Source organism: Narcine bancroftii, chromosome 1, assembly GCF_036971445.1.
Source record: "Narcine bancroftii isolate sNarBan1 chromosome 1, sNarBan1.hap1, whole genome shotgun sequence".
Classification (NCBI taxonomy): Eukaryota; Metazoa; Chordata; class Chondrichthyes; order Torpediniformes; family Narcinidae; genus Narcine; species Narcine bancroftii.
The window spans coordinates 45645037-45671660 of record NC_091469.1 but is presented as its reverse complement, the minus strand read 5'-3'; the positions used below and the strand labels follow the sequence as shown (position 1 = coordinate 45671660).

General features: G+C 39.8%; 1 protein-coding gene across 1 annotated transcript; it reads right to left on the bottom strand.

Moving 5' to 3' along the window:
* On the bottom strand, positions 1–23528 carry eri1 (exoribonuclease 1). Its single transcript, XM_069925586.1, has 7 exons — positions 23138–23528; positions 21493–21671; positions 19099–19318; positions 15391–15474; positions 12428–12537; positions 11841–11955; positions 1–1888 (listed from the first exon to the last, which is right to left on the bottom strand). Exons 1-7 carry the CDS (start codon positions 23384–23386, stop codon positions 1646–1648), a joined length of 1200 nt encoding a protein of 399 aa, XP_069781687.1. The 5' UTR covers positions 23387–23528; the 3' UTR covers positions 1–1645.
* Positions 23529–26624: the final 3096 nt, after the last annotated feature.

Genomic DNA, 26624 nt, shown 5'->3' with positions numbered 1-26624 from the left:
TCGAGGCCAAGATTAGTTTTATTGCTGCACAATTCAATAATATTTTGTAAAATATCAACTATTACTCTGCATTTGATCTGAACTACTAAATACGAACAGACTTTCTTTACAGTAATGTGTACATAATAAATGAAAGTAGTCAGACCTTAGAAAGAAAAAGACTGACAGTTGCAGAAACAGCAAATGCAGGATGACCAGGAGAATGCGTTATCTGGAATTGCTGCCAGACCACCAAGTAGGAGTTTACCCTTTGAGACTGGTGTTACACCATGATAAATAAATGCCTCCCAACCATAAGAGGTACAAACAAACTATACAATTTATCTAGTTTTGATTAGTCTTAAAACTTAAAAAAAAACACAATACAGTTCAACCAATCACAAGAGCAGATGGTGACAAATTAGAACATTATCTCATACTGAATATCAACACAATGCTCATTTATAAGGACTGAATATGCAAAGCATCTCATAAGCCAGATGTCAAAGTGAGTAAAAATATTGCTTTAAGAATGAACCTTTAATGAACAAAGCCAAAGGCACTGAACAGGTCTGACAAGTTCTGATCGTTTCAAACATTCATAATGAAAAACGTGTAAGCTTTAAAGGTGAAATACTGTTTACCCTACAAGGAGCTGTGCTTGAAGGGCATGTTGATTTGATAGACTTTGAAAATGAAGATAGCTGAATTAGCCTTTATGGTATTGCAAGTGAAACAATGTGCATCAGTACCAGGGTACAGACTCACAATGCCCTTGCTCAAAAAGCATAACATCCTACTCTGATCTTAAGCACATATGGAGCAGCTGGGTAACAGGAATTTTACTCAATCTTCAGTTAGCAGAGTTCAAAGCAGCTGGGTAAAATGCTAAAATATAGTCAGAAAGGAAAATAAATAAAAACAATGTAATATCAAAATCATCTCCAGTCAAGTGTACTAGTTCAAATAAGTGTCTGAAAATTAAATTATATAATACAAATTAATAACAAGAGAATTCTCTTTTATAGTAAACAAAAGTGTGGGAGATTATGCTGGGCAGTGAACAAAATGGTCATACAACATGCAAGATTCTGTCACACTAACTTGGTCAAATTGCATTAGACTATGCCATAGATTATTTTGATAAATTGGTACAGCAAAGAAAAATTAGGTAGAAATACACTGGGTTCAACTTCCCAAAATAAGGTGAATAATACTGTGATTCATAATAAAACTGAAGACAACATATTGGTGATGCTGCAGTAATATGTGGATATTCAAAGGAAGCTGTTCATTAAGGAACATTATTCCTTAAGAGACCACATAGGCATACAATTATAGGTGCCAGTTTCACAATGCAAAATATATAAATGGAAAGCTGAACCAATATAAAACAATGCTTCTGTTGGTGGGTTTTAGATGTACAGTTCATATCAGTTTTTAAAAAATGGTCAATTCTCATTTCCCAGACTTGCAGCATTAAAATACAAGCTCGAAGGTAATAGGCAACTTTACAAACCAGAATTTAAAAAATAAAGCACAGAATCTTGGTGGTGCTCTTGAACAAGAAAATTTCTTAAAAATGGGTCCTTTGCAGCTGCCAAATAGTCTGAATGCTGCACTCTTTCAAACCAACTGCAACACACTGAATTCTCCACTGGAATACCTAAATATTGTGCCATGGTGAATAAGGAGGAGGAGCACTTTCCAATGGGGAGGTATTGGGAACATTCACCAGCTGTCCTGCATGCAGGCACTCATTTACTCGAAGTGCACATCCATCTTGGAGCATCCGGATAGCAATCCGAGCAATATTTCGAGAATCATCCAATCCAGAATGAGGGCGCCCTTCATACAGCATTCCGAGGTTTTCCAGCATGGAGGCAAGCTTGGTCTGAGCTCGAGGAACCTGATGGTCACAGCACATGAGGAAAAAAAAGTTAGTTAAAAAGCAATAAAAAACATCCAAGTAAAGCCTGGACTAAATCTCTCAAATATGGTCAGTGTGAAGGTATTTGAAAGATTCATGATGGGATAAGTATTCATAAATTGGTTTAGAGCCTTATATAATGAACCTAAGGCCAAAGGTTTCAGCACAGTTTCCATTAACTAGATTTAGTAGAGAGGAGTCACATGATGGAGTAGTGGCCGCTAGGAGAATACCAGCCCTCTCCAGAAAAGAAGAAATAAAGTGAAGAAAATACAAAGTTCAAGAAATACAAAACACAACAAATAAAAGATAAAGTTGTGGAGAAAAGAAAGAAAATGGCACCCAAGAAGGAAAAATTAAAAACGGGAAAAAAAGAAAAGACGCCAGAAGAGAAAGGAGAAGGCCTTACTTGCATGAAGAAACAGGGAGCCGTAATGGAGAAAAGAGCCCGCTCCCCAAGGTTGGTGACGACCCTGCAGAGTCGTGACCTCCCGACCGCTGGACTGCAAAAATGGCTCTCTGAGCCAAACAGAAGCGCGCAACTGCACACACTAAGGAAAAAGAAAACACCAACGGGAGGGGGACCCAGCTGAGGAGCAAACTAACACAGCGGGACCAGCTGAGGGATGCCCGACATCAGGGCTCTCAGCTGGAAGAGGAAAGTGACAGGAAAGGGAGTGATAGGAAAGAACAGCAACAGGAGGCCCAACAGATGACTAGCCCAGAAGAAGAGGACCAACAGCAAGAAGCCATGCAAGAAGACACCCAGCAAAGTGAAGCAAGCAGCTCAACAAGAAAGTCAGAAGAGACACAGATACAAGGAAGAGAAGTAGAAGACACAAACACAGGTGCAGACACAGAAGAGGAAGAAGACCAAGCTCTGCACAGAGGAATAGAAGGTAAAAAAAGATGGACAGTATATAGATTTTTTAAAATTTCAAGAACCAATGAGAGCATTAAAAGAATGGTTGACATTAGAATTTAGTGAAATGAAAAGAAAAATGAAAAGTACAGAAGAAAAAGTGAGTAGAATAGAGCTGGTCATGACAGAAATAGGGAAAAGATTAGAAAATGTGAAAGAATGAGAAATGGCTGTCGAAATGGAAGTGAATGATTTAAGAAGAAAATTGGAAGACAGTGACAAAAAGTTAAAGAGTCACAAGAGTTGTTAGCTCAGAAAATGTATATAATGGAAAACTATAGTAGGTGAAACAACAAAAACAGTGGGCCTAAAGGAAGATGACAAAAAAAACCATTGGACATAAGTTTTAAACTCCTAAAGAAGAGGAAGGAGTTTAACACAGCAAAATTGATCCTATGGAAAAAAGGTTATAAATTTATGTTAAGATATCCAGCTGTGCTTAAAATATTTATCCCAGGGGAGCAAAACAGACTGTTCTCGGATCCGGAGAAAGCACAAGAATTTGCAGAACGCCTGCAGGACAGAAGGAGAGATGAAGAGATGTAACAAGAACGAAGAATGACGACAAACTACATATAAAAATGTAAAAATAATGTACAAGTAAGAACTAAAGAAGGGAAAGAAAGGAAGTAAGGGGGGGGAAGAAAAAAGAGTGTGAGTTTTGTTATATGTGAAGATAAAAGTCTTTTCTGGAGGGGGTTGGGTGGGAGAGAATAACAGTCACTGTGAAATCAGTTGACGCTTGCGAGCAGGCTCACAATCCAAATGGAGAGGGGAGTTGTGGTTGCCCGGTAAGGGACAAGGGGCAACTCAGAGAGAGGGGGACATTTAGGGTTAAGGGAATTTTAGGCGTGGGAGTTGTTGAAGTATTTTATGTTTTAAAAGGGTTGTCATACATTGAGTTCAAAAAGGGAAAACAGATGAAAATTAGGAAAAGGGGGGAAGGTGGTGGTGAGGAAGCAGAAATGAGAAGTAAACAGAATATGAGATGGCCATGTTAAACTATATGACTATAAATATTAATGGAATACATAATCAAATTAAACAAAAAGGATATTAAATTTCCTGAAAAAAGAAAAAAAAGACATAGCATTTGTGCAGGAAATGCATCTAACTGAAGTGGAACATAATAAATTAAGGAGAGACTGGGTAGGGCATGAGGCAGCATCATATAATTCAAAAGCCAGAGGAGTAGCTATATTAATAAATAAAAATGTACCAATCAAAATAGAGGAGGAAATAATAGATCCAACAGGGAGGTATGTAATGATAAAATGTCAGATATATTCAGAATTCTGGAATTTGATCAATATATATGCACCAAATGAAGAGGATCAAAAGTTTATGCAAGATATGTTTTTGAAGATTGTAGGTACGTAAGGGAATATATTGATAGGAGGGGATTTTAACCTTAATTTGGACCCAAAGTTGGATAAAACTGGACAAAAGACTAGCAAAAAGAATAAAGTGGCCAAATTTATGATTAAATCAATGCAGGAAATGAAACTTATGGATATATGGAGGCGGCAGCACCCAAGAGAGAAGGAATACTCATATTATTCGAGTAGGCATAAAACATACTCAAGGATTGATATGTTTTTGTTGTCGGCCCATATTCAAGGGAGAGTTAGGAAAACTGAATATAAAGCTAGATTGCTATCTGATCACTCCCCCCCCCCCCCCCCCCGCCATTAGCAATCGAACTGGAGGACATCCCACCAAGAACATCTAGATGGAGATTAAACTCCATGCTACTTAAAAGGTACAAGGACTGCCTAAAGAAATCTCTTGGTGCCTGCCACATTGACCACCGCCAGTGGGCTGATAACGCCTCAAACCGTGCATCTTGGCGCTTCACAGTTTGGCGGGCAGCAACCTCCTTTGAAGAAGACCGCAGAGCCCACCTCACTGACAAAAGGCAAAGGAGGAAAAACCCAACACCCAACCCCAACCAACCAATTTTCCCCTGCAACCGCTGCAATCGTGTCTGCCTGTCCCGCATCGGACTTGTCAGCCACAAACGAGCCTGCAGCTCACGTGGACTTTTTACCCCCTCCATAAATCTTCGTCCGCGAAGCCAAGCCAAAGAAGACTTAAAAGACAGGAATTTAGAGAATTTATTGAACACCAAATTAAAATGTACTTTGAAATAAATACGGAATCAGTGAAAGACAAATTCACATTATGGGATGCAATGAAAGCCTTCATTAGAGGGCAGATAATAAATTATGTAACTAAGATGAAAAAGGACTACAATCGGAAAATAGAACAGTTGGAAAGGGAAATAGTAACTGCAGAAAAAGAACTAGCAACAAGGGAAGATAAAGCAAAAAGAGAATTGGCGGACAAAAAAATAAAATACAAAACATTACAAATCTATAAGGTGGAGAAGAACATAATGAAAATAGAGCAAAAGTATTATGAGCTAGGAGAAAAAAAACACAAAATATTAGCCTGGCAACTTAAAACAGAACAAGCTAAAAGAACTGTATTGGCATCAAGGAAAAAGGACAAACAAATTACATATAATCCGATGGAGATTAATGAGAACTTTAAGGAATTTTGTGAACAATTATACCAAACTGAGAACGAGGGGAAAGAAGACAGAAAAGTTTTTAGCTATAATTCAACTGCCTAAATTGCAAGAAGAGGAACAAAACAAACTGATCAAACCATTTGAAATAGAGGAAGTACAGGATATATTAAAATGCTGCCGAACAATAAAATGCCTGGAGAGGATGGATTCCCAATAGAATTCTATAAAACATTTAAAGACTTATTAATTCCTCCTCTCCTGGAAGTAATGAACCAGACAGAAGAAACACAAAATTTGCCAGATTCATGTAAGACAGCAATAATTACAGTAATACCAAAGCCGGGGAAGGATCCACTAACACCAGCATCATATAGACCAATATCTCTATTTAATTCAGATTATAAGATAATAGCGAAATTATTAGCAAACAGATTGGCCGAATGAGTACCAAAAATAGTAAAACAAGATCAAACTGGATTTATTAAGAAAAGATGAACAGTGGATAATGTCTGTAAATTTATTAATTTAATTCATGCACTTCAAGGAAATAAGAAGTCAACAGTGACTGTTGCTTTAGACGAAGAAAAAGCCTTTGACAGGGTAGAATGGAATAATTTATTCGAAATATTACAGAGGTTCAACCTACCAGAAAAAATATATTAATTGGATTAAAGCATTAATCCAAACTTTTTAAATTATTATAGAGCAGCACAATTAAGGTATTTATCAGATTTTTACCAGACAAGGGAAAAACCAGACTGGACTAAGAGAGAGCTAGATAAAATAGGGGAGAAGGTACCAGAATATATACTTTATAAGTGGGATGAAAAACTGGTGCAATACAAAAGCTCACCAGTACTGCATCATTTACTCAATATATGGAAGAAGATTCACTAAGAAAGGAAAAAAACAAATGACCAACTACCAAAATTATTATTGACGCAAAATCATTGAATCCCTTTTACAATAGATAACCTTTCCTTTAGAGAATGGGAGATAAAAGGAATTAAAAGAATAGAAAATTGTTTTTGGGAAATAATTTATTAACATTTGAACAAATGAAGTACAAATATGGAATAACTCATGGTACAATGTTTGCATACCATCAATTATACACCTACTTAAAGGATAAATTGGGAAACAGACTGAGATTACCAGAAGGAAGCAGCTATGAATATGTGATTACAGAAACAATGATAATAAAAAGATTTATAACAAACATGTACATCAAGCTGCAAGAGAAGGAAAAAGATGAAATAAGCTATAAACCCAAACAAAAGTGGGAAAAAGATTTAAACAAAGATAAAAAATGAAATATAGGAAAATTTATGCTCTGAAACTATGAAGAATATAACAAACACAAGGTTATGCATGATACAATATAATTGGTTACACAGGTTATATATCACGCCCCAAAAGTTAAAAAAAATGGGATCCAACATTATCAGATAGATGTTTTTGCTGTAAGAAGGAAATGGGAACAACAGTACATGCAATTTGGGCATGTGAGAAAGTGAAAAAGTTTTGGGAAGATCTAAATCAGGTATTAAATAAAATCACAAAAAGGAACATACCAAAAAAATCCAGAGATCTTTCTTAGTAATACAAAAAGTAAAGAATTAGGCCTCAAACTGGATGAAGCACAAAAATGATTTATTATGATGGCCTTAGCTGTAGCAAAAAAAAGTATAATGTCAACTTGGAAATCAGAAGAGATTTCCATATGCCATATGGTACATAGAAATGAATAAATGTATTCCATTGGAAAAAAATAACATAATTTAAAAAATAAAATCACATTATTTGAACAAATTTGGAGCTGTACATGGAACGTAACACAGAGGGCTTGCCTCGGACCTCCACCCCTTAAAATGATAAGACAAAATGACTTGATCCAGTGTGTAAAAGTAGATGACACAATTTTCTTGTTTATTTTCATTATGTGATGACATTGTTTAATAGTTTTATTGCATTGTAAATGTTGAACTTTTAATGGGTTTGGAGGGGGGAAAGGAAGGTAGGGGGGAAAAGGGGGACAAAATGCCACTGGGTATATTTAAGAGGGAAATGTTTGTATGTATTTTGATTGATATAGTTCAGTGTGAAAAATTTTTAAAAATTTTTTAAATGGACAAGTTTGTCCATTATCACTGCTCCATTTTAGCAATAGAACCATTTTCAGAATTCTCTGATCTTGATATTAAAGTATTTAAAGTTAATCAAGAGGAATATAAAATTAATTTATTTGCTGACAATGTTTTGATCTACTTGACAGAACAATAGGTTCATAACATACTCAAGACTAGAGGAATATGGAAAAGTATTGGGCTATAAAATAAATTGGGACAAAAGTAAAATTATGCCTCTTACTATAGGGGATTACTCTCCAGGTCAACAAGATACCCAATTTAAATGGATGACGAATGGAATAAAATATTTAGGGATATGGTTAGATAATAAATTAGATAATGCATGTAAATTGAATTATTTACCTTTATTTAAGAAAATTGGAGAAGATTTGAGCAAGTGGAAGGTACTGCCAATAACATTATTGGGTAGGGTTAATTGTATTATTTCAAACATTACCAATAGTGATACCACAAAAATTTTTTTCAAAAATTAAATAAGAAATTTTCTTTCGAAGGGTAAGATGTTGAGTTTCTTTAGATAAATTGACATGGAAGTTTGAGTTAGGAGGTTTACTGTTACCAAATTTTAAAAATTACAATAAGGCAGCTCAAATGAGGTTTCTTGCTTCATTTTTTGATGAGGGAGCGAAGCCAGCATAGATTAAAATAGAAAACTATAAAATAGGAGAGAGAATATCGGATGACTTTGTATATGAATAGAAATTAATATCTGGGGAGAGGAAAGCACCTTTGTTGAAACATTTAATGTTCTGCCTAAAATGGCTTTGATACAGAATTGACTTATTCCATTTTCAATGGATAATCAATTTTTAAACATTTGGTCTCAGAAATTAATTGGGTATATAGAAGATTGTTACAAGGAAGAAATTTAATGTCATTTGAACAATTAAAAAATAAACATGGGATACAAAATAATATACTTTTTTTTGTTATTATCAATTAAGGGCTTGAGAGATACATTGTGCCCAACAATGTTATCACTGAAATGTGATGTGAAAATGCTGATACATAATAGACAAAAAAATTTCAACTATATACACTTTATTGCAGAAGGGGACTTCCAAACAGGAGATACATAGGTCCAGATAGTGATGAGAGACAGATTTAAATATCAACAATGATCGGTACTTTTTAAAAAACATTCTACTTGGTCCTGTCCTAAAGTGAGACCTTTTTGGTTAAATTCGGCAAATTTTTTTTTTAAAGAACAGGTTACAGGAATTAAATTCCCACAAAACCCAATGCTATTTTTACTAGGAAATATTGAAGGGATAAGACCAAAATCAAAATTATCTATAGATCAAAAAGAATTTGTAAAGATTGCCTTGGCAGTAGCAAAGAAATATATAGCAGTTATATGGAGCGATGGTACGCAGAAATGCATAGCTGCATTCCTCTTGAGATTACTTATAATCTGAGAAATAAGATATATTTTTGAAAATTTGATGCCTGTATTTACAAATTGAGAGAATCAATTTATAGATGTTTTCTCTAAGCTTCAAACCTCATTAATCTTTTTGGAAGTATTAAAAGATACAAATAATCAGAGCCATGTGGTAGGGGGTGTCCTCTGGCAATCAGGTTTCTCTTCTTATTTTTCCTTACTTTATCCTTTTCTATGCTTTTTTTAAAAAAATCTTTTTCTTTTCTTGGGGTTTGTTTAGGGGAGGGGGGGTTGGGGTTTATATCATGTATAATAAATTTGATACAAATATTTGACTAGTTTATTCTGCATTTGGCTATGACTACATGTATGAAAATTTTTAAACATTTCAAAAAATGGTCAGTGCAGAGTGATAATTATGCAGATAAGCACAAGATGCTTTTTAAAAATTAGATTAAATTGTTGAGAAATGGAACTTGAAAGAATGAGTTATGTATCATCAATCAGATCAAGTCTGCATAAAGCAATATTGGAGCATTTAATACTCAAGCAGATTCTATTTTTTGTCAGAGTACCTACATTAAATCACATACAACCCCGAGATTCTTTTTCCTATAGATGAGGCAGAATGACCACATTGGTAGTGCAAAAACTGTACACAACATACACATGTAAACACAAAGAACTGTGAACATAATAGAAACAAACTTACCGTGCACTACAAAGCAGCCATATTTTTGCACAATAATCATTTAATTGCTGAAAGTTTGAACTGATGCTTCCATAAAACTCATTGTGAATACAGAAATGGCTGCTGAATTTGACATTTCCTATGACACTACAAAAGAGCATTTCTGACATATCACAGCACTAATCTTGAATAAATTGCACCTTGTTAGAAATAGGGGACACACCATAATACAGGACTCAGAGGCTATACTAATGAATCAAATATTAAAATTTCAAGATGGCTGACAAAGAATTTAAATTCTGCTTTTAAAAATGTACAAGCATCCATGTAGTTGTTAAAATCCTACTGCATGTACAGAATTTTGGGAAGGAAGTTTGTGACCTTGACTTTGGACCATGATTCCAGTCCCGTATGAAGCTGATATGTCGCTGCCCTATCTCACCCTAGCATCATAAATGCCCTAGAATTGCCAGCAATGATCGTGGCCAAGGAATGACAAAAAAACATTGGGTTAACAGGAATTTTTTTGAAAGAGATTGATAAAGCAACAGTGACTTGACTGACTGATAGAAGTAGCTTGAACATCACTGCACACTTCCAGCCTCAGCCCATGCATTACACTGACTAACTACACAATACCTCAATTCAGTTTACAATGCTGACTTTAGCTCTGCTGCTATGCTATAAAACAGCATGGAGTACTAATGCTTGAAGACAATCCTTTATTTTTGGGAACTGGAAGCACCTCAAGAGCCACTAATTGCAAAAATGAAAATAATTTACTGCTACAATTGTAACTTCAAAACAAATATTACATCGCTGGCTATAAACATTCAGTTGATTTATTCCAAGAGATCTATTGTTCATCAATATACACTATTCTGTTTGCACTGAATTATAGGCTTGAATCGCCTCAGATTTACACCTATATTCTGTCACCTGTCAGGATCCAATCGTTTTTTTGTACAGATCTGGAAATGCCAAACAGTTTTGAAGAAATCTATCCACCAGCAACATTCTTGAAATGCGGCAATCTTCAAAAGTACTTGCAATACGGAGCTAAAACCAGATCCAACATGTTTTGTGCCATTTTCCTTCTACCCCTCCCCTCCATTGGTTAGCATACATTCACATAGTGGGATTTATAGGGCCGAAAATGTGTTCTTTATACAGTAAACAGCCCAAAGCTCGAGCAGTAGTAGAAATCCACCATCATGTTGGTGAAGAATATACAAATGCCCATAAGATAGAATATATTCAAAAAACCTGCATAAAAAAAATCCCATCTAGCTGAATGTGGACTCAAGAACAGCAAGATGTCCTCCATCTCTCACATTCATACATACAAAGCTCAAAGTAACCTCTCCTCCACTAGTCGACACCAATTCCTCATACACTTCCAATCCCCTAAGTACCCCTCAGATGTCTTTCCACCTTTTAAATGCTACCAAGGCCCTGGATATTCTTCCATGTTACCTTTAAGCAGCCCCCCTCTCTCATCAGTAATATGTAAATGGTATGTCCATACTGGGCTATCTGGGGCACCCATATGGCCTTGACTTGGCAGATTGAAATATAACATTAATGCCTATATATTGGATCACTGGAGTTTGAACATCCTGGAACTTGAAAACTGTCTCTGCTTCAAAAGCTGTAGCAAAAACATAGACCAGCAATTACATATTGATGTGTGCAAAACGAGATATCCGATTCATGCAGTTAATTAAAATATTCAATTTCAATGTTCCTAATATTTTGCATAAACTTCTACTGTAAGTGAACGCTGGATAATTCCCTTCCAATGTACAACATGACTGATTTCTATTTGCTTCTGGTGCTCAACAATGATAAAACTGCCTTATCAGAGTGCAAATATCAGTGCACTCTCTTATTTCTAACATCTAACTCAATCAATGCTTTCAATTAGGGACAATGGATTAGTTAAGTCCAAAAATTCAGTTCAGAGCCCAATACATTTAATATTGGCAGCATCACCATGATACCTATAGCTAAATTCCTGTTTTAATAAGGGATTTTTTTTTTTTAAATAAATCAGTTGCAACAAAAGAGCCTTTTCCACACTTCCAAATGGATAAATCAGCAAACAAAAGGGTAGAATTGGAATTGAACGGTCTGGACTCATGAAACTTAAGTTGTTGGTTACATTCTGGGCATATTCAATTATATAATACAATGAAAATCTAGACAGAATTGCTTTTGCAGTGATTGCCAGCTAAAACACACAAACCTTGTAAAAATTGCCATAACTTTTTCGTATGTTAATCCATTTCTTTGCAAACCGTGGATATTCAATACTGCTTAGGTGGCACTGAACATTCAGGAATTTACTCATGTCCCACGACCTGAGTTGGAAAAAAAATATCCATAGTACATTACGCAAAACCACACACAGACAAATAGTATAATGTTCAAACTATAGTATAATATTCAAACTCAGAGACAGAGGAAAAGGCTTAAAAATGAAAATAACTTCCAAAACTAAATTATACACTTAACAAGCTTTCAAAGACAGACAAGTCACGGCCACAGCTCTGGATGGAAGCCTCGAAGAATTTTGATTGTTGGGAGAAATTTGGAGGTGGACCCATATTCAGTGTTAACTTCCGCTTTCAGATACTGATGAAAATTATTAAAGGTATCATGTTAGAAGATAAATGTGTGCCAAGTTCAGAAAAATGTGCATCATTGATCCACTTGGCCTGTTAAAGCATAATTTCTAAGTCATGAATATGGTAGTTAAAAAAAATTGTGCATTCAATCAAATCTAGCTTTCTTCTATAAAGAACAAATGCAGTTTTAATTTAAACCACGTACCCATCAGTTAATACTGCATATCTGCACTCGGTTCCTAGTTCTCTTTCCCTCATCCAATCAACTACTCGTTGAAGGACATCTGGGAAACTCCCGGCCTTGTCCACCATATCCTAGAATAAACAATACACCAAAGAATTTAAAAGGCAACATCCTCCTAAATCACGTCACTTTAGCCTTCACGACTCAAACTGTTTGCTTTACTCCTCTGACATATTTAGTTAATATTAGTAAATCTTCCACAGCTTTGTTAAAGTCAGAAGATGCAGTTTTCAACAACATGGCCATAAAGGTTATTGGCATTTAAGGTAACAAACAATTGCAGGAAATTTACAAGGTTTACAATATATTAATCTTCTTTCTTTTGTACTGCTCCATCTCAGAAGTCATGCAGTTTTTAAGTAAGGGTGGAGGTGATGTGATGAAGGAAAAGCTCAATGGTAACTGAACCAAATTCATAATTATTTTTATTGTTTGATTAACAGAGCATTTTGAAAAAAATAATGCCCACTGCTGAGACTAGGGGAGATGAACAATCATACCTGTTTGCTAAGATCATTTCTGTTATAAATAAGGCTCAGGATGCATGATAGGGGAAAGCTTATACTTACATTAAAACTCTTCACCAGTGCTCACAGGATGTTCCAGAATAAACAGTGTAAAATGCAAGATGCCTGGTTGAGCACCAAGGCAGATGAAATACAGAGATACACTGACAGAAACATCTTGAAACAGTTCTATGAAGCCCTCCATACTCTCTATGGACCTCAGTAACTCTTCCCCCACCCCCACCCCTCATAAAGTACAGATGGTACAACTCTCATTACAGAGAAGGATCAGATCCTGCAGAGATGGGCTGAACACTTTGAAGCCGTTCTCAACCGACCATCATCCATCAACAATGAGCCGATAGACAGGATTCTCCAGGTGAACATCAGCTACTACCAGATGGTCATCCATGGAGCTGTTGAAGTCACAAAAGCTGTCAGTCAGCTGTTCAGTGGCAAACCCTCAGGGGCAGATGCCATACCTGCAGAGTTCTACAAAGCCAGTGGTCCTGTGCTCACCGAGTTGTTCCAGTCTTTTTGGATGCAAACATCCATTCCTCAGGAATTGTACACCTCCACAAGAGGAAGAGCAGTTGACAAGTATGCGACAATAACCGCATATCTCGCTGCTTTCCATCGCAGGAAAAACCCTTGAAAGAGTCCTGCTAAATCGTCTGGTCACTCATCTGGAGCTGGGCCTGCTGCCAGAGTCAGTGTGGTTTCCGGAAAGGTCGTGGGACCACAGACATGACTTTTGCCATGCGCCAACTTCAGAAGTGTCAGGAGCACAAATGCTACACCTCACAAAAGCCTTTGACACTGTCAGCTGACTAGGCCTGTGGAAGATCACGTCAAAGTTCGGATGCCCCACCAAATTCATTCAGATGGTAAGCCAGTTCCATGATGGCATTATGGCCAGAGGAATGGTCTCAAGCAGGGCTGTGTGCTTGCACCAACACGGTTCAGCATGTCGTTTACTGCCATACTGAATGATGCCTTCCAAGATAGCAATGCTGGAATTAGCCTCAAGTACAGATGGGATGGAAAGGTCTTCAACCTGAGGAGACTCCAAAGTGAAAGAGACTGTTCTGAGAGACGTCCTCTTTGCCAATGACTATGCCCTGTATACTTGTTCAGAGCCAGACACGGCTTGTGTCAAGTTTAGACTCACCATCAACATTAAAAAGATTGAAGTCATATACCAGCCTGCTCCTCATGCTTCATACACAGAACCCAAACTCACAATCAAAGGGTAAAAACTACAGGCAGTGGACCATTTCACTTACCTTGGCAGCACCCTCTCCTGAGCATTGATTATTGATACAAAAGTTAACTGCAGAATATCAAAGGCAAGTTCTCCTTTCTGAAGGCTGCATTTCACTGTATGGGAACCTCAAGGAATCAGTCCAGCAACAAAACTGAAGGTCCACAGAGCTGTGGTACTCACTACCCTCCTATATGTCTGTGAAACCTGATCTATGTACGGAAGGCATGCAAAACAACAACTATTTTCACATGACTTGTCTTCGCAGAATATTAGACATCAGATGGCAAAGTATCAGACACTGAAGTTCTCTCTAGAGCAAGTCTACCATCAGTCCACAGACTGCTGATGAGAACACAGACCTGGTGGGCAGGTCATGTCTTCCATATGTCAGACAAGCACATACCCAAGCAGCTCTTTTTTGGGGAACTCTCTACTGGCGAAGCTTGCATGAAGAGCAGAAAAAACCATACAAAGACACACTAAAGGCCTCTTTGAAGTCGCTTGACATAGTCATGACTATCTGGGAAACGCTGGCACAAAACCGTCCTACCTGGCGCGGCCTTATTCACACGGGCTGTCAAGCTTATGAAGCAAGGCACACTGCTGAAGCACAACACAAGTGTGAGCTGTGCAAGTCCAGAGCCATCAGCGCAACAACAGTAGTGTTTACACCTCTGCTCAACATGTGCCAGGACATTCCATTTCCAAACTAGCTTGACCAATCATCTTTGGACACACCTCATCCAATTTTGAAGTGACATGGTGTCGAGGTCTTCATTGATGACGATGGATGAATGACAAGATTCAAATTTTGTTTGCAAATACAAATAAAGTCTAATTTTCTGAATTTATCACTGTGCAACATACTTTGCACAACATTAAAAAATGTCACAAGCATTTAGTGAAGCATCAGTCTTAGATTCAAATTCTTATACAAACTTTGTGCTCCAATAAATGTTTTGATTTTCTATGGTTCACCAAATTAAAGGGATTTTTTTTTGCCTACAGTAGAAATCACAAGTTAAAATCTCATTTGGCTACTTTCACCTGACCATTGCATGTCTGCATTAGCCAAGATTTTAATATTTAAAAAAAATAACCATTTCAAATCATATTAGAGCAAATTAAAATAATTTATTTGATAAAATTACCTGAGTGATGCCTGTGAGTTTGGTACAAAACTCTGTGAGGGTGGGCTTCAGTTCTGGTTTGACATATGCCTGGAATGTGTCCTCCTTGAAAATAACAGTTTTTGTTAGCACTTCAGAGTCAGACTTAGTGTCAAGAAATGTGTTGTTTTATGGTAGCAGTATTGTGCATAACATTGTGTAAAATTGCTGTAAACTGTTCTAAAAATACAAAATTTATTAAATAGTGCAAAAAAGAAAAATGTGTTGTGTCTATCGGTTCATTGTCTGTTCAGAAATCTGACGGCAGAGGTAAAGAAGCTGTTTTTGTAACATTGGATGTGAGTGTTCAGGCTCCTATACCTCCTTCCTGATGGTAGCAGTGAGAAAAGGTACTGTGGGATCAGAAAAGTTTTCTTTCAATAGTCTGTTGGAGAATCACATGGCACCTTTCATGTTCTCAGGATTTACCAAAGTCCTTTTTGCAGTAATGTAAAAAATACAGGAGCTTATTTACACATAACAAAAGGCCCAAAAAGAGTGATAAGATTAATGACAGAGAATAATGCAATGAGTGTCAAGAAGGTTGGAGGTGTTATGGATAAAGTAGAAGGTTCTTATAGGTTATGGTCAGGATATAGACAGGATACAGAGTTGGGCAGAAAAATGGCAGATGGAGTTCAATCCAGTTAGTGTGAAGTGATGCACTTGGAAAGTGAAACAAAGGCAGAATAGATTAATAGCAGGGTTCTTTCCAGTGTGCAAAGGAGTCTTGGGGTCCAAGTCCAAAGATCCCTCAGAATTGCTGCACAGGTTAATAGGGTGGTCAAGGCAGCACATGTGATGATGCCATTCATTAGTCAGTGGATTGAGTTCAAGACTGTGAGGCAATGTTGCAGCTCTATACAACTCTGGTTAAACAAAACTTGGAGTATTTTTTCAGTTCTAGTTGTCTCCTTACAAGAAGGATGAAAAGGTTTTAGAGGAAGTGTAAAGGAGAGTTACCAGGATATTGACTGGTTTGAAGAACAGGTCACCTGAAGCCGAGCTAGGGATTTTATCTGGAGCGGCAAGGGATGAGAGGTGTCTTTAATAGAGGTATACATGATAATGAGAGGCATATATCGGGTGGACATCCAGCACCTTTTTCCTGGGGTGACAGCACCAAACACCAAAGGACATTTGTTTAAGGCGTGTAGAAGTTTTTCTCCACCTAACCCCCACCCCCACACAGAGTGATGGGTACTTGGAATGCATTGCCCAGGGTGGTGGTGGAGACTGGTACAATAGGGAAATATAAAAGACTCTTAGATAGGAACATGGGTAAATAGCAATGGGCAGGAGTAAAGGGGGGGGGGGGGGCGGGTTATGGGTACGAGAAGAAAATATTAGATTGTTGAAGAATAGGTTTATGTAGATTGCCACCATCTTGTGGGCCAGCACTGTACTGTAATGTTCCATGTTTCATCAGAACTGATGCAAAAATCAGAAAGAACACTCTCCAAAGTAAAAGCCTAGCTGTAACTTTCAAGGTGGCATTAACTCAGTAGCATTTCAAAACATTAACAATTATTTAATCTACAAGATGTGACTAACTATGGAAACTTCATAGAAAAGCTGCTGCTTTTTACTCAAGGTTATATGGTATTAAACATGCACAGAATATAGAAATGTTTTGCACTGGAAGCCTCTATGCAATATAAAATTTAAGCAAGATTGCAATATCTTCCAATAGATTTAGTATTACTTTGCCTGACAATATACAAGAATTACAGTTCTGCTTGTAGAACCTGGAATTATCCATCTGGGTTTAGGTCTAGTACAGTTGCATCATTTGTAATTATGATTGCCGCTGGTGCGGAACTGCAGAGATTAAGGAGCAGTGACAGAGCACTCCCATGGGGTCCAACCACCCAGTTCAACTGCTGTCAGCACTGTACAGGCTTTAAGCAGCCTGTTACTGGAGCTGACAGTGGGTTCATTTAAAAATCCCAGTAGCCACAGGGGTTGCAGACTCCGAGGAAGCAGAGGATTAGTTCAGGGCACCAGAAAACAAGAACCCATCCCGTTTGAGGAGGAGGAGAAACAACGGAGACAACACATGGGACAGTGACCATGGCAGCAAACCAATAAGGGGCTCTAAGGCTGTGGAACACACAGACGGCAGACTGTTGGAGACTTGAGGCAAGGAACCCATGCAGGCTGCGGGCTGCTGGGGACTATGGGCGAGGGATTCACACCAGGTGGCAGGCCACTGGAGAATGGCTGAAGGAATACCATTGCCAGGAATTGGGACAGGGGTGGAAGCAGGTACCAAGGGCACTGAAGGCTTCCTGATTGTTTTGCTGATGATTTGGACGAGGTTTTGTATGGCTGTGGGCGGTGCTGGAGGTGAATCCACAGATACTTGGTGACTCTGAGGGGATTCTCTTGTTTGTGCTAGTCTTTCTCGGATTGTAAGAGGCACTTCAGGCAGTTTTTGCCGATGGTGAATCGGTCTGCCTTACGGCAGGAAAAAAGCAAATTCCATGTAATATTGAACTGTTTATATTGCATGAGAGTAAAGGAATCTTAAATCTTGAAGGGCAATTCTGTTAGCCAAACTCCCCACCATTATTGAAGCTAATTTCCAGTCAGTTCAATTCACTCCATATATCATTAAATGGTTGTTAATACTGAAGCAGAGTGTATGGGACCAGACATCCTACTGTAGCACTGAATTCTCCAGAACGGTGCATTTCCAAGCTGGTATCTAACACCTATCTGAATGTATAAAATTGCAAATTATGCTCTGCTCACTAAAAACAATGAATGTTTCAGACATGGTGACCTCTCAGAACAGTTCTGATGAAAGGCCATTGGCCTGAATGACTTTCTTTCATAGATGTTGCTTGACTTGCTGAATATTTGCAGCATTTTTAGTTTTTATTTAATTTCCAGCCTCTGCAGTTCGTTTTTTTCCCTCCTTCAATCACTATTCAAACACAATCTTGACCAGTCTCTTTTCTTCTCTCATTTGCACCTTAATTGATTCCAGGGTCACAGATGAGTCTACAGGATAAAAACAGGCTCCTGAAGCTCATCAAGTCCATGCTGACCATCTTCTGCCCATTTACCCTAATCCCAATTTACTCACCCAACATTCTCATCAATTCCTCCCAAATTTTACAACATGAATACACAAGGGATATTTTTTGGTGGCCAATTAATTTGTCAACCTGGAGGGGTTTGGTTTACGGGAAGAAGCTCACGTGGTCACATGCCACAAAGTTCAGGATCAAAACCAGGTCTCTGGTGCTGAAAACATATTTATATTTGCTGCACGTTATGTAAATATATCAGATAGAATTCAAATGCAGTGGCCTTTACATACCAAGACTTTTTCACTCTTCTGCTTGTTGTCTCCATGGTCAAGACCATCCCTACCCTCAAAGCCCCATCCTTACAATCCTCAGATTTCTGTGCTGTTTTAATTCTGACCTCCAAACATTCTTAGATTTAAATGTTATACAAATAATTGACTTGCCTTTGCCTGCCAAACCTTAAACTTTGGAATTTATTCTCATCTATTTTTCTTCCTGTTAAATGTACCATGAGAGCTAAATCTTTGAGTTGGCTTCTGATTATCAATTCTAATTCATCCTAAATGGCTTTTCTTGATTCTGGACTTGAATGCATGATAAAGTAAGAACATTTTAAATTTATCCAGATGTATAAAACACAATTACTCACAATTTCTAGCGTGCGAGTATTCACGAGAGCAATAGGAAACTCAATAATTTCATGCAAATATTCTGGCGGATTGTTCTCTTCACATGTTGCTTCAAAATCAATAACGCAGATGTAATCGTAGTACATATCTGAACACTCTGGCTTCATTGACAAGTTCGGAGTCAGTTTCTGCTTCTTGCAGTAGTTTTTTAATCGTTTCCTTAGCACATCCTTCACTCCCCTAAAGTCGGTTATACAGCAAGGCAAAGACAATAATAAGACACAGCAAAAATGTAAGAATCTCTCCAAGAAAGTGTAATTCAAGCACAAATTGTAGAAGCAGTAAGTCGCACACAGAATAAATGCGAGATGCAGATAAAATATAACGGGGAAAAAAATGATGAAATGCATGTGAAAATGCATTTTCCATTCAGGTCTCATAAGCACCTTTCAAATTGCAGCACCTGGGTCACCCTCCTGGGATCCAGGTACGATTACTAGGGCAAAGGTGCTAGAGGCACCTTTCAAATTGCAGGGGGATCTACTCATTAGAACACTAACCTGGCAATTTAAGGGGATCCCACCCCCACAAAGACATGTCACGTACTCACCGGAAGTACTGCCAGATGTTCAGATGCTGGTTGCCTGGTGATGCAAGCATGCAAGTGCTGACATCACCAGAAGAAGTGGGTCAGCCATTTTCCTGTTCACATCACCTGTGGATGCGACCTAGTTAAGTTTAACTATGAGGTAGGTCAGGGATCTGGTTGGTTTCTGACAAGGTTGAGTGGGTCGGACCCTTTCTAACTGCCGCATGACTGGGGCACTAACTGGGCAAATTGCCCAGTTAACCCTATTTTATACAGCAGTTTGAAAGGGCCTTTTGATAAGGAAAATATTTTCCCCAGACAGTTGAGATCATTTTTGCAGTACAAAAATTCATCCAAAACCGATATAGAAAATTATCATGCAGTTAGATAGAAGGAATATTGAACAATTCACACAACCCCATCTGAACTTCTGTGACAAATAAGAACAAACCATATGGATAAATTTATTTGACAAAATTCCAATTTTCAAAATATAAAATCTGTTATCTCAAAATTATATTCAGTCCTAGATGCTTTAAACGGATTGAAAACTTTTTTTTTATATATAGCAGCTAGTTTACCAGTTAATAAACTGTTACTAAATTTGGATTTCAGATTTCTACTGTCAATGTCATCTGCTCATCTTTCTCTACTAATTCCACACTCAACATTCCACTAGATTAATAAAGTATAACCACAATGTTTTTTTTTTCTTTTTCTTTGGCTTGGCTTCACGGACGAAGATTTATGGAGGGGGTAAAAAGATCACGTCAGCTGCAGGCTCGTTTGTGGCTGACAAGTCCGATGCGGGACAGGCAGACACGATTGCAGCGGTTGCAGGGGAAAATTGGTTGGTTGGGGTTGGGTGTTGGGTTTTTCCTCCTTTGCCTTTTGTCAGTGAGGTGGGCTCTGCGGTCTTCTTCAAAGGAGGTTGCTGCCCGCCAAACTGTGAAGCGCCAAGATGCACGGTTTGAGGCGTTATCAGCCCACTGGCGGTGGTCAATGTGGCAGGCACCAAGAGATTTCTTTAGGCAGTCCTTGTACCTTTTCTTTGGTGCACCTCTGTCACGGTGGCCAGTGGAGAGCTCGCCATATAACACGATCTTGGGAAGGCGATGGTCCTCCATTCTGGAGACGTGACCCATCCAGCGCAGCTGGATCTTCAGTAGCGTGGACTCGATGCTGTCGACCTCTGCCATCTCGAGTACTTCGACGTTAGGGATGTAAGCGCTCCAATGGATGTTGAGGATGGAGCGGAGACAACACTGGTGGAAGCGTTCTAGGAGCCGTAGGTGGTGCCGGTAGAGGACCCATGATTCGGAGCCGAACAGGAGTGTGGGTATGACAACGGCTCTGTATACGCTTATCTTTGTGAGGTTTTTCAGTTGGTTGTTTTTCCAGACTCTTTTGTGTAGTCTTCCAAAGGCGCTATTTGCCTTGGCGAGTCTGTTATCTATCTCATTGTCGATCCTTGCATCTGATGAAATGGTGCAGCCGAGATAGGTAAACTGGTTGACCGTTTTGAGTTTTGTGTGCCCGATGGAGATGTGGGGGGGCTGGTAGTCATGGTGGGGAGCTGGCTGATGGAGGACCTCAGTTTTCTTCAGGCTGACTTCCAGGCCAAACATTTTGGCAGTTTCCGCAAAGCAGGACGTCAAGCGCTGAAGAGCTGGCTCTGAATGGGCAACTAAAGCGGCATCGTCGGCAAAGAGTACTTATTAACATAATAACAATCAACAACATCAATAAAATTCAAATGCTTCTGCAGTGGCTTCAGTTGTTGGTGTGCTTTCTTACAATAGTTAATGGGCAGAACAATACCCACCTGGTTTCTAAATGGAGTTCTGCTAGTTTTGTGCGGAGTTCATCACGAGTCATTCTGTTGATCTGACCATTTGTGACAGCAATTTCTTTATAGACTGGGTCACTGAAATCTTTTCTATAGGCAGTAGGAGTAACTTTTGTTGGATGTTCTTGTCCATCAAGTCTGCAACGCTGCTTTAGCTAAAAGCAATTGGACATCAAAAGCAATCACATAGAGTACTTGTATAATGATAATGAGCTGGATAAAATAAAACAAATTACTGTTATGGAGAGAAGCCTTTATCAAGAATGTATACTTAGCTCTCTACTATACCAACTCAACTCTACCCCATAATTGCATAGCCAAACACCACTGCAACTCCATCTTTAAATTCACTGACCCCAAAACAGCCAGACAAAATAGAATAAAAAAAATGAACTGCAGGAAGAGTCTAGTGGCCAACATAATTTCACTCAATATCAATCGAAAATAGGCATTGATCTTAGACTTGGTGGGGGGGTGGGGGAGGGATAGAAAAAAGAGCTCACTCCCTGTGTACATCAATGGTGCTGAAATGGAGACAGTAGATACCTTCAAGTTCTTGAGAGTAGACATTTCCAGCGTCCTCATTTGGACCGAGTGCATCAACGTATAGGTCAAGAAAGCAGACCAGAAAGGTTAGGAAGTTTTCATGTCTCCCCATAGTCTTTATTAATTTCTACAAATGCACCATCCGAGAAGGATAGATCACTCCATGTATGGCAGCTACTCCGCCAAAGATCATAAGCTGTAGAAGGTGAATGCAACTCAGAACACACAAACCTTTCTCCCCTCCCACTTCTTAGGAGACCTACTCCACAGACAGACTCCTCTCACTACCCCCCCCAAAAAAAATTGGAGAGCAGATTCAAGTCTATGAAACTGCACAACCTGAGGCTGAAAGATAACATTCCTAACAGCCATCAGGCTCCTAAATGAACCTGATAAATGACAACATACTGTTTTTACTACACTTTTACATTATCCAGGAGTATGAATGTAAGAGTTGACATGCAAAAAATGCTCATAAAATAGCCCTTCTCACTGTTCCAGATATAGCATGGCAATAAACTTGAAAGTGTGGTGGCAGATATTAAGGAAGAAAATTATATTTCAAATTTTCAATATGCTAAACAGATGCACAATTGAATTATTCGTTTATTCAGCTGCCAGTCCCAAACATGTTATTTTGACACCCCCTTTCAGTTTTAGGTTTTTTTGTCTAGATGATCCAATCACAACTTCGAAAAAAAAGGCTTCGTCCATAATGCTCCCCTTCAAAGTCTAGGTTCAAGTCCACGGACAGACTGCTAAAAAAAAGGATAAAAAGTGGGGAGGCAAGGAGTGCCCAGGAAGCATGAAAACACAAATAATCTGTGCAAATGGAAAACGAAGTCACGGGCAGCCACCCCTATACGGGAGTAGGGATGTGGAGGTGAAGAGACGGGGTCAAGAACAGTGGGAGGGGGAGACAAGGCGGGAGCAGGGCAGGCCAATCTACACAGCCTGGGTCAACTGCGGGAAGTGGGCGGGCGGTGGCTGATCTCTGAGTGATTTTCCAACTCTGCCTCTCCTTCCCCATCATGTCTCGTCACAACTGGTGCCGCCACGACGGCATTTGCCTCACCTGACCCGGGCCTTGGCCGCTCTCCTCCGCCTGCGGTAGATTCTCCTTCTGGTCCTCCTCCATTTTTGCACAAGCCGCTGCGCCGTCAACATTCGTCATTTCCACTTCCGTTGCCCCGAGATGACAATTGAATGGCCTCAGGAAAGAAAACACCCGCTGCTGCTGCTGCCGCCGCCGCCTCTGCGCGGGCAAACGCAAAACAACAAAAGTGGGAGGCTCTCCGGGAAGCTGGAAACAGCGCGTGCGCATTGAGGCTCAGGCGGGTGCAGTTGGCGCGTGCGCATTGAGGCTCAGGCGGGTGCAGTTAGCGCGTGCGCATTGAGGCTCAGGCGGGTGCAGTTGGCGCGTGCGCATTGTGGCTCAGGCGGGTGCAGTTGGCGCGTGCGCATTGAGGCTCAGGCGGGTGCAGTTGGCGCGTGCGCATTGAGGCTCAGGCGGGTGCAGTTGGCGCGTGCGCATTGAGGCTCAGGCGGGTGCAGTTGGCGCGTGCGCATTGGGAAAATGGGAGATCCATTACACACTTCATTTTAAAATGTCACATTATGTCATAATAAATGCTCTGGGAAGTGTATAGAAAGTGCGGGAATCACGAGCCCCTCCGTGAGTGGTCGATCGGATCAAGAGCCCCGGGGTGCCTGGTGAATGTGGGGTGGAATGACGTTGGGCAGCTGTAATGTGATGGTCCGGGACAATTAAGATCAGATCAAGCCTCTCTGTATAACGTGTTGCCAGCGTGACAGGCTAGTCCGTACAAATGAAAAAAAAGGAAAGATTGTCCGTGGAGCAAACTGACCAGTTGTCACGTTAACAAAGAAAAAGCGGTATCTGAAAGCAGGTGGGACTTTAGGACGGCATCAGCAAGATGGATAAATGGCTGTTTCCATGCTGTACGACTCAGAGGAGAATTTGAAATTGCATCTTAGATTCCGACATGCTCAGACCAAAGATGTGTCATTCCTGTTTCATCTTGTATTCCTTTGTGTGAGTTCTTAGAGAACACATGGATGAAGGAAAAGGTTCTATACTTTATAAAGTTGATGTAAACAGCACCATGAGGCTGCAAGCCTCAATTACAGTTCTTACATACTGTGTGTCAGCCCCCTGCTGGAAGCTAAGTCTAATGAAACATTCTTCTTTGGCTTGGCTTCGCGGACGAAGATTTATGGAGGGGGTAAAAAGTCCACGTCAGCTGCAGGCTCGTTTGTGGCTGACAAGTCCGATGCGGGACAGGCAGACACGATTGCACCGGTTGCAGGGGAAAATTGGTTGGTTGGGGTTGGGTGTTGGGTTTTTCCTCCTTTGCCTTTTGTCAGTGAGGTGGGCTCTGCGGTCTTCTTCAAAGGAGGTTGCTGCCCGCCAAACTGTGAGGCGCCAAGATGCACGGTTTGAGGCGTTATCAGCCCGCTGGCGGTGGTCAATGTGGCAGGCACCAAGAGATTTCTTTAGGCAGTCCTTGTACCTTTTCTTTGGTGCACCTCTGTCACGGTGGCCAGTGGAGAGCTCGCCATATAACACGATCTTGGGAAGGCGATGGTCCTCCATTCTGGAGACGTGACCCATCCAGCGCAGCTGGATCTTCAGCAGCGTGGACTCGAAGCTGTCGACCTCTGCCATCTCGAGTACTTTGACGTTAGGGATGTAAGCGCTCCAATGGATGTTGAGGATGGAGCGGAGACAACGCTGGTGGAAGCGTTCTAGGAGCCGTAGGTGGTGCCGGTAGAGGACCCATGATTCGGAGCCGAACAGGAGTGTGGGTATGACAACGGCTCTGTATACACTTATCTTTGTGAGGTTTTTCAGTTGGTTGTTTTTCCAGACTCTTTTGTGTAGTCTTCCAAAGGCGCTATTTGCCTTGGCGAGTCTGTTGTCTATCTCATTGTCGATCCTTGCATCTGATGAAATGGTGCAGCCGAGATAGGTAAACTGGTTGACCGTTTTGAGTTTTGTGTGCTCGATGGAGATGTGGGGGGGCTGGTAATCATGGTGGGGAGCTGGCTGATGGAGGACCTCAGTTTTCTTCAGGCTGACTTCCAGGCCAAACATTTTGGCAGTTTCCGCAAAGCAGGACGTCAAGCGCTGAAGAGCTGGCTCTGAATGGGCAACTAAAGCGGCATCGTCTGCAAAGAGTAGTTCACGGACAAGTTTCTCTTGTGTCTTGGTGTGAGTTTGCAGGCGCCTCAGATTGAAGAGACTGCCATCCGTGCGGTACCGGATGTAAACAGCGTCTTCATTGTTGGGGTCTTTCATGGCTTGGTTCAGCATCATGCTGAAGAAGATTGAAAAGAGGGTTGGTGCCAGAACACAGCCTTGCTTCACGCCATTGTTAATGGAGAAGGGTTCAGAGAGCTCATTGCTGTATCTGACCCGACCTTGTTGGTTTTCGTGCAGTTGGATAATCATGTTGAGGAACTTTGGGGGACATCCGATGCGCTCTAGTATTTGCCAAAGCCCTTTCCTGCTCACGGTGTCGAAGGCTTTGGTGAGGTCAACAAAGGTGATGTAGAGTCCTTTGTTTTGTTCTCTGCACTTTTCTTGGAGCTGTCTGAGTAAAGCATTGCTAATTGCTTTGTAACCATGATCACTCATTTCATCTCCCTTTTTGAAACAAAAGTAGTTTGCTTTTAACTAACATGTTTTCTTTGTATAACTCTGCAATTTTAACTTTAACACCAAGAATTTACATTTTCATTATTATCATTATTTCATTATTATTTAAAACTTGTTTTGTGTGTTCACATTTACATACACTAAAACTTGAAGAACGAATAAGATAGCACTACTTCATTCTATAACAGGAGTCTTTAAATTTGCTCAATGAGTCTCTTAGGAGGATTCACATGTCATGTCTTGACAATCTCCTGGTTGATTGTCCTTGAATCTGAGTTTTTGCCTCAGACAATGTATTCTCAAATGTGCATTCAGGTTGTTCAACCGTATACATCTTTCCATCTACTGTGGCTGGTCCCATTTGAAGATCTTAACGATTTATTTGCAGGACAGCACCTTCATCTGACTGAATGGTGTATGATCTTAGTTGGACTTCACTAAGGACAGTTCCCTTCTGAGTCCATAAGTTTGTTTTGTCTTTTAGCCTTACTTGGTCATCTGTGTGGAGTTCCGGTCAGTTTTTTGTTCCTCTGTCAAAGTAATACTCTTGCTTTTCTGTCTTTTCTGTCTATTGTTCTTTGAAATTCCTCATTCTCTCCCCCTCTTTTGTTTTTAGGAGGTTCTCCTGAATGGGTAGGTTTGATCTTAATTGCCATAATTTGTTGTGCTGGTGACAGACCACACTCGAGTGGTGTTGTGCGGTATACTAGCATGCTATGATAGAAGTCCATTCCACTGTCTTTTGCCTTGTTCATCAGTCTTTACACTATCTCTACTGATTTTTCCACTAGAACATTGGATTGTGGAAAGTGAGGGAATGGTGTGTTCAAAGTCCCACTCTTTGGCAAACTGTCGGAACTTTAAATTGCAAAACTGGGAT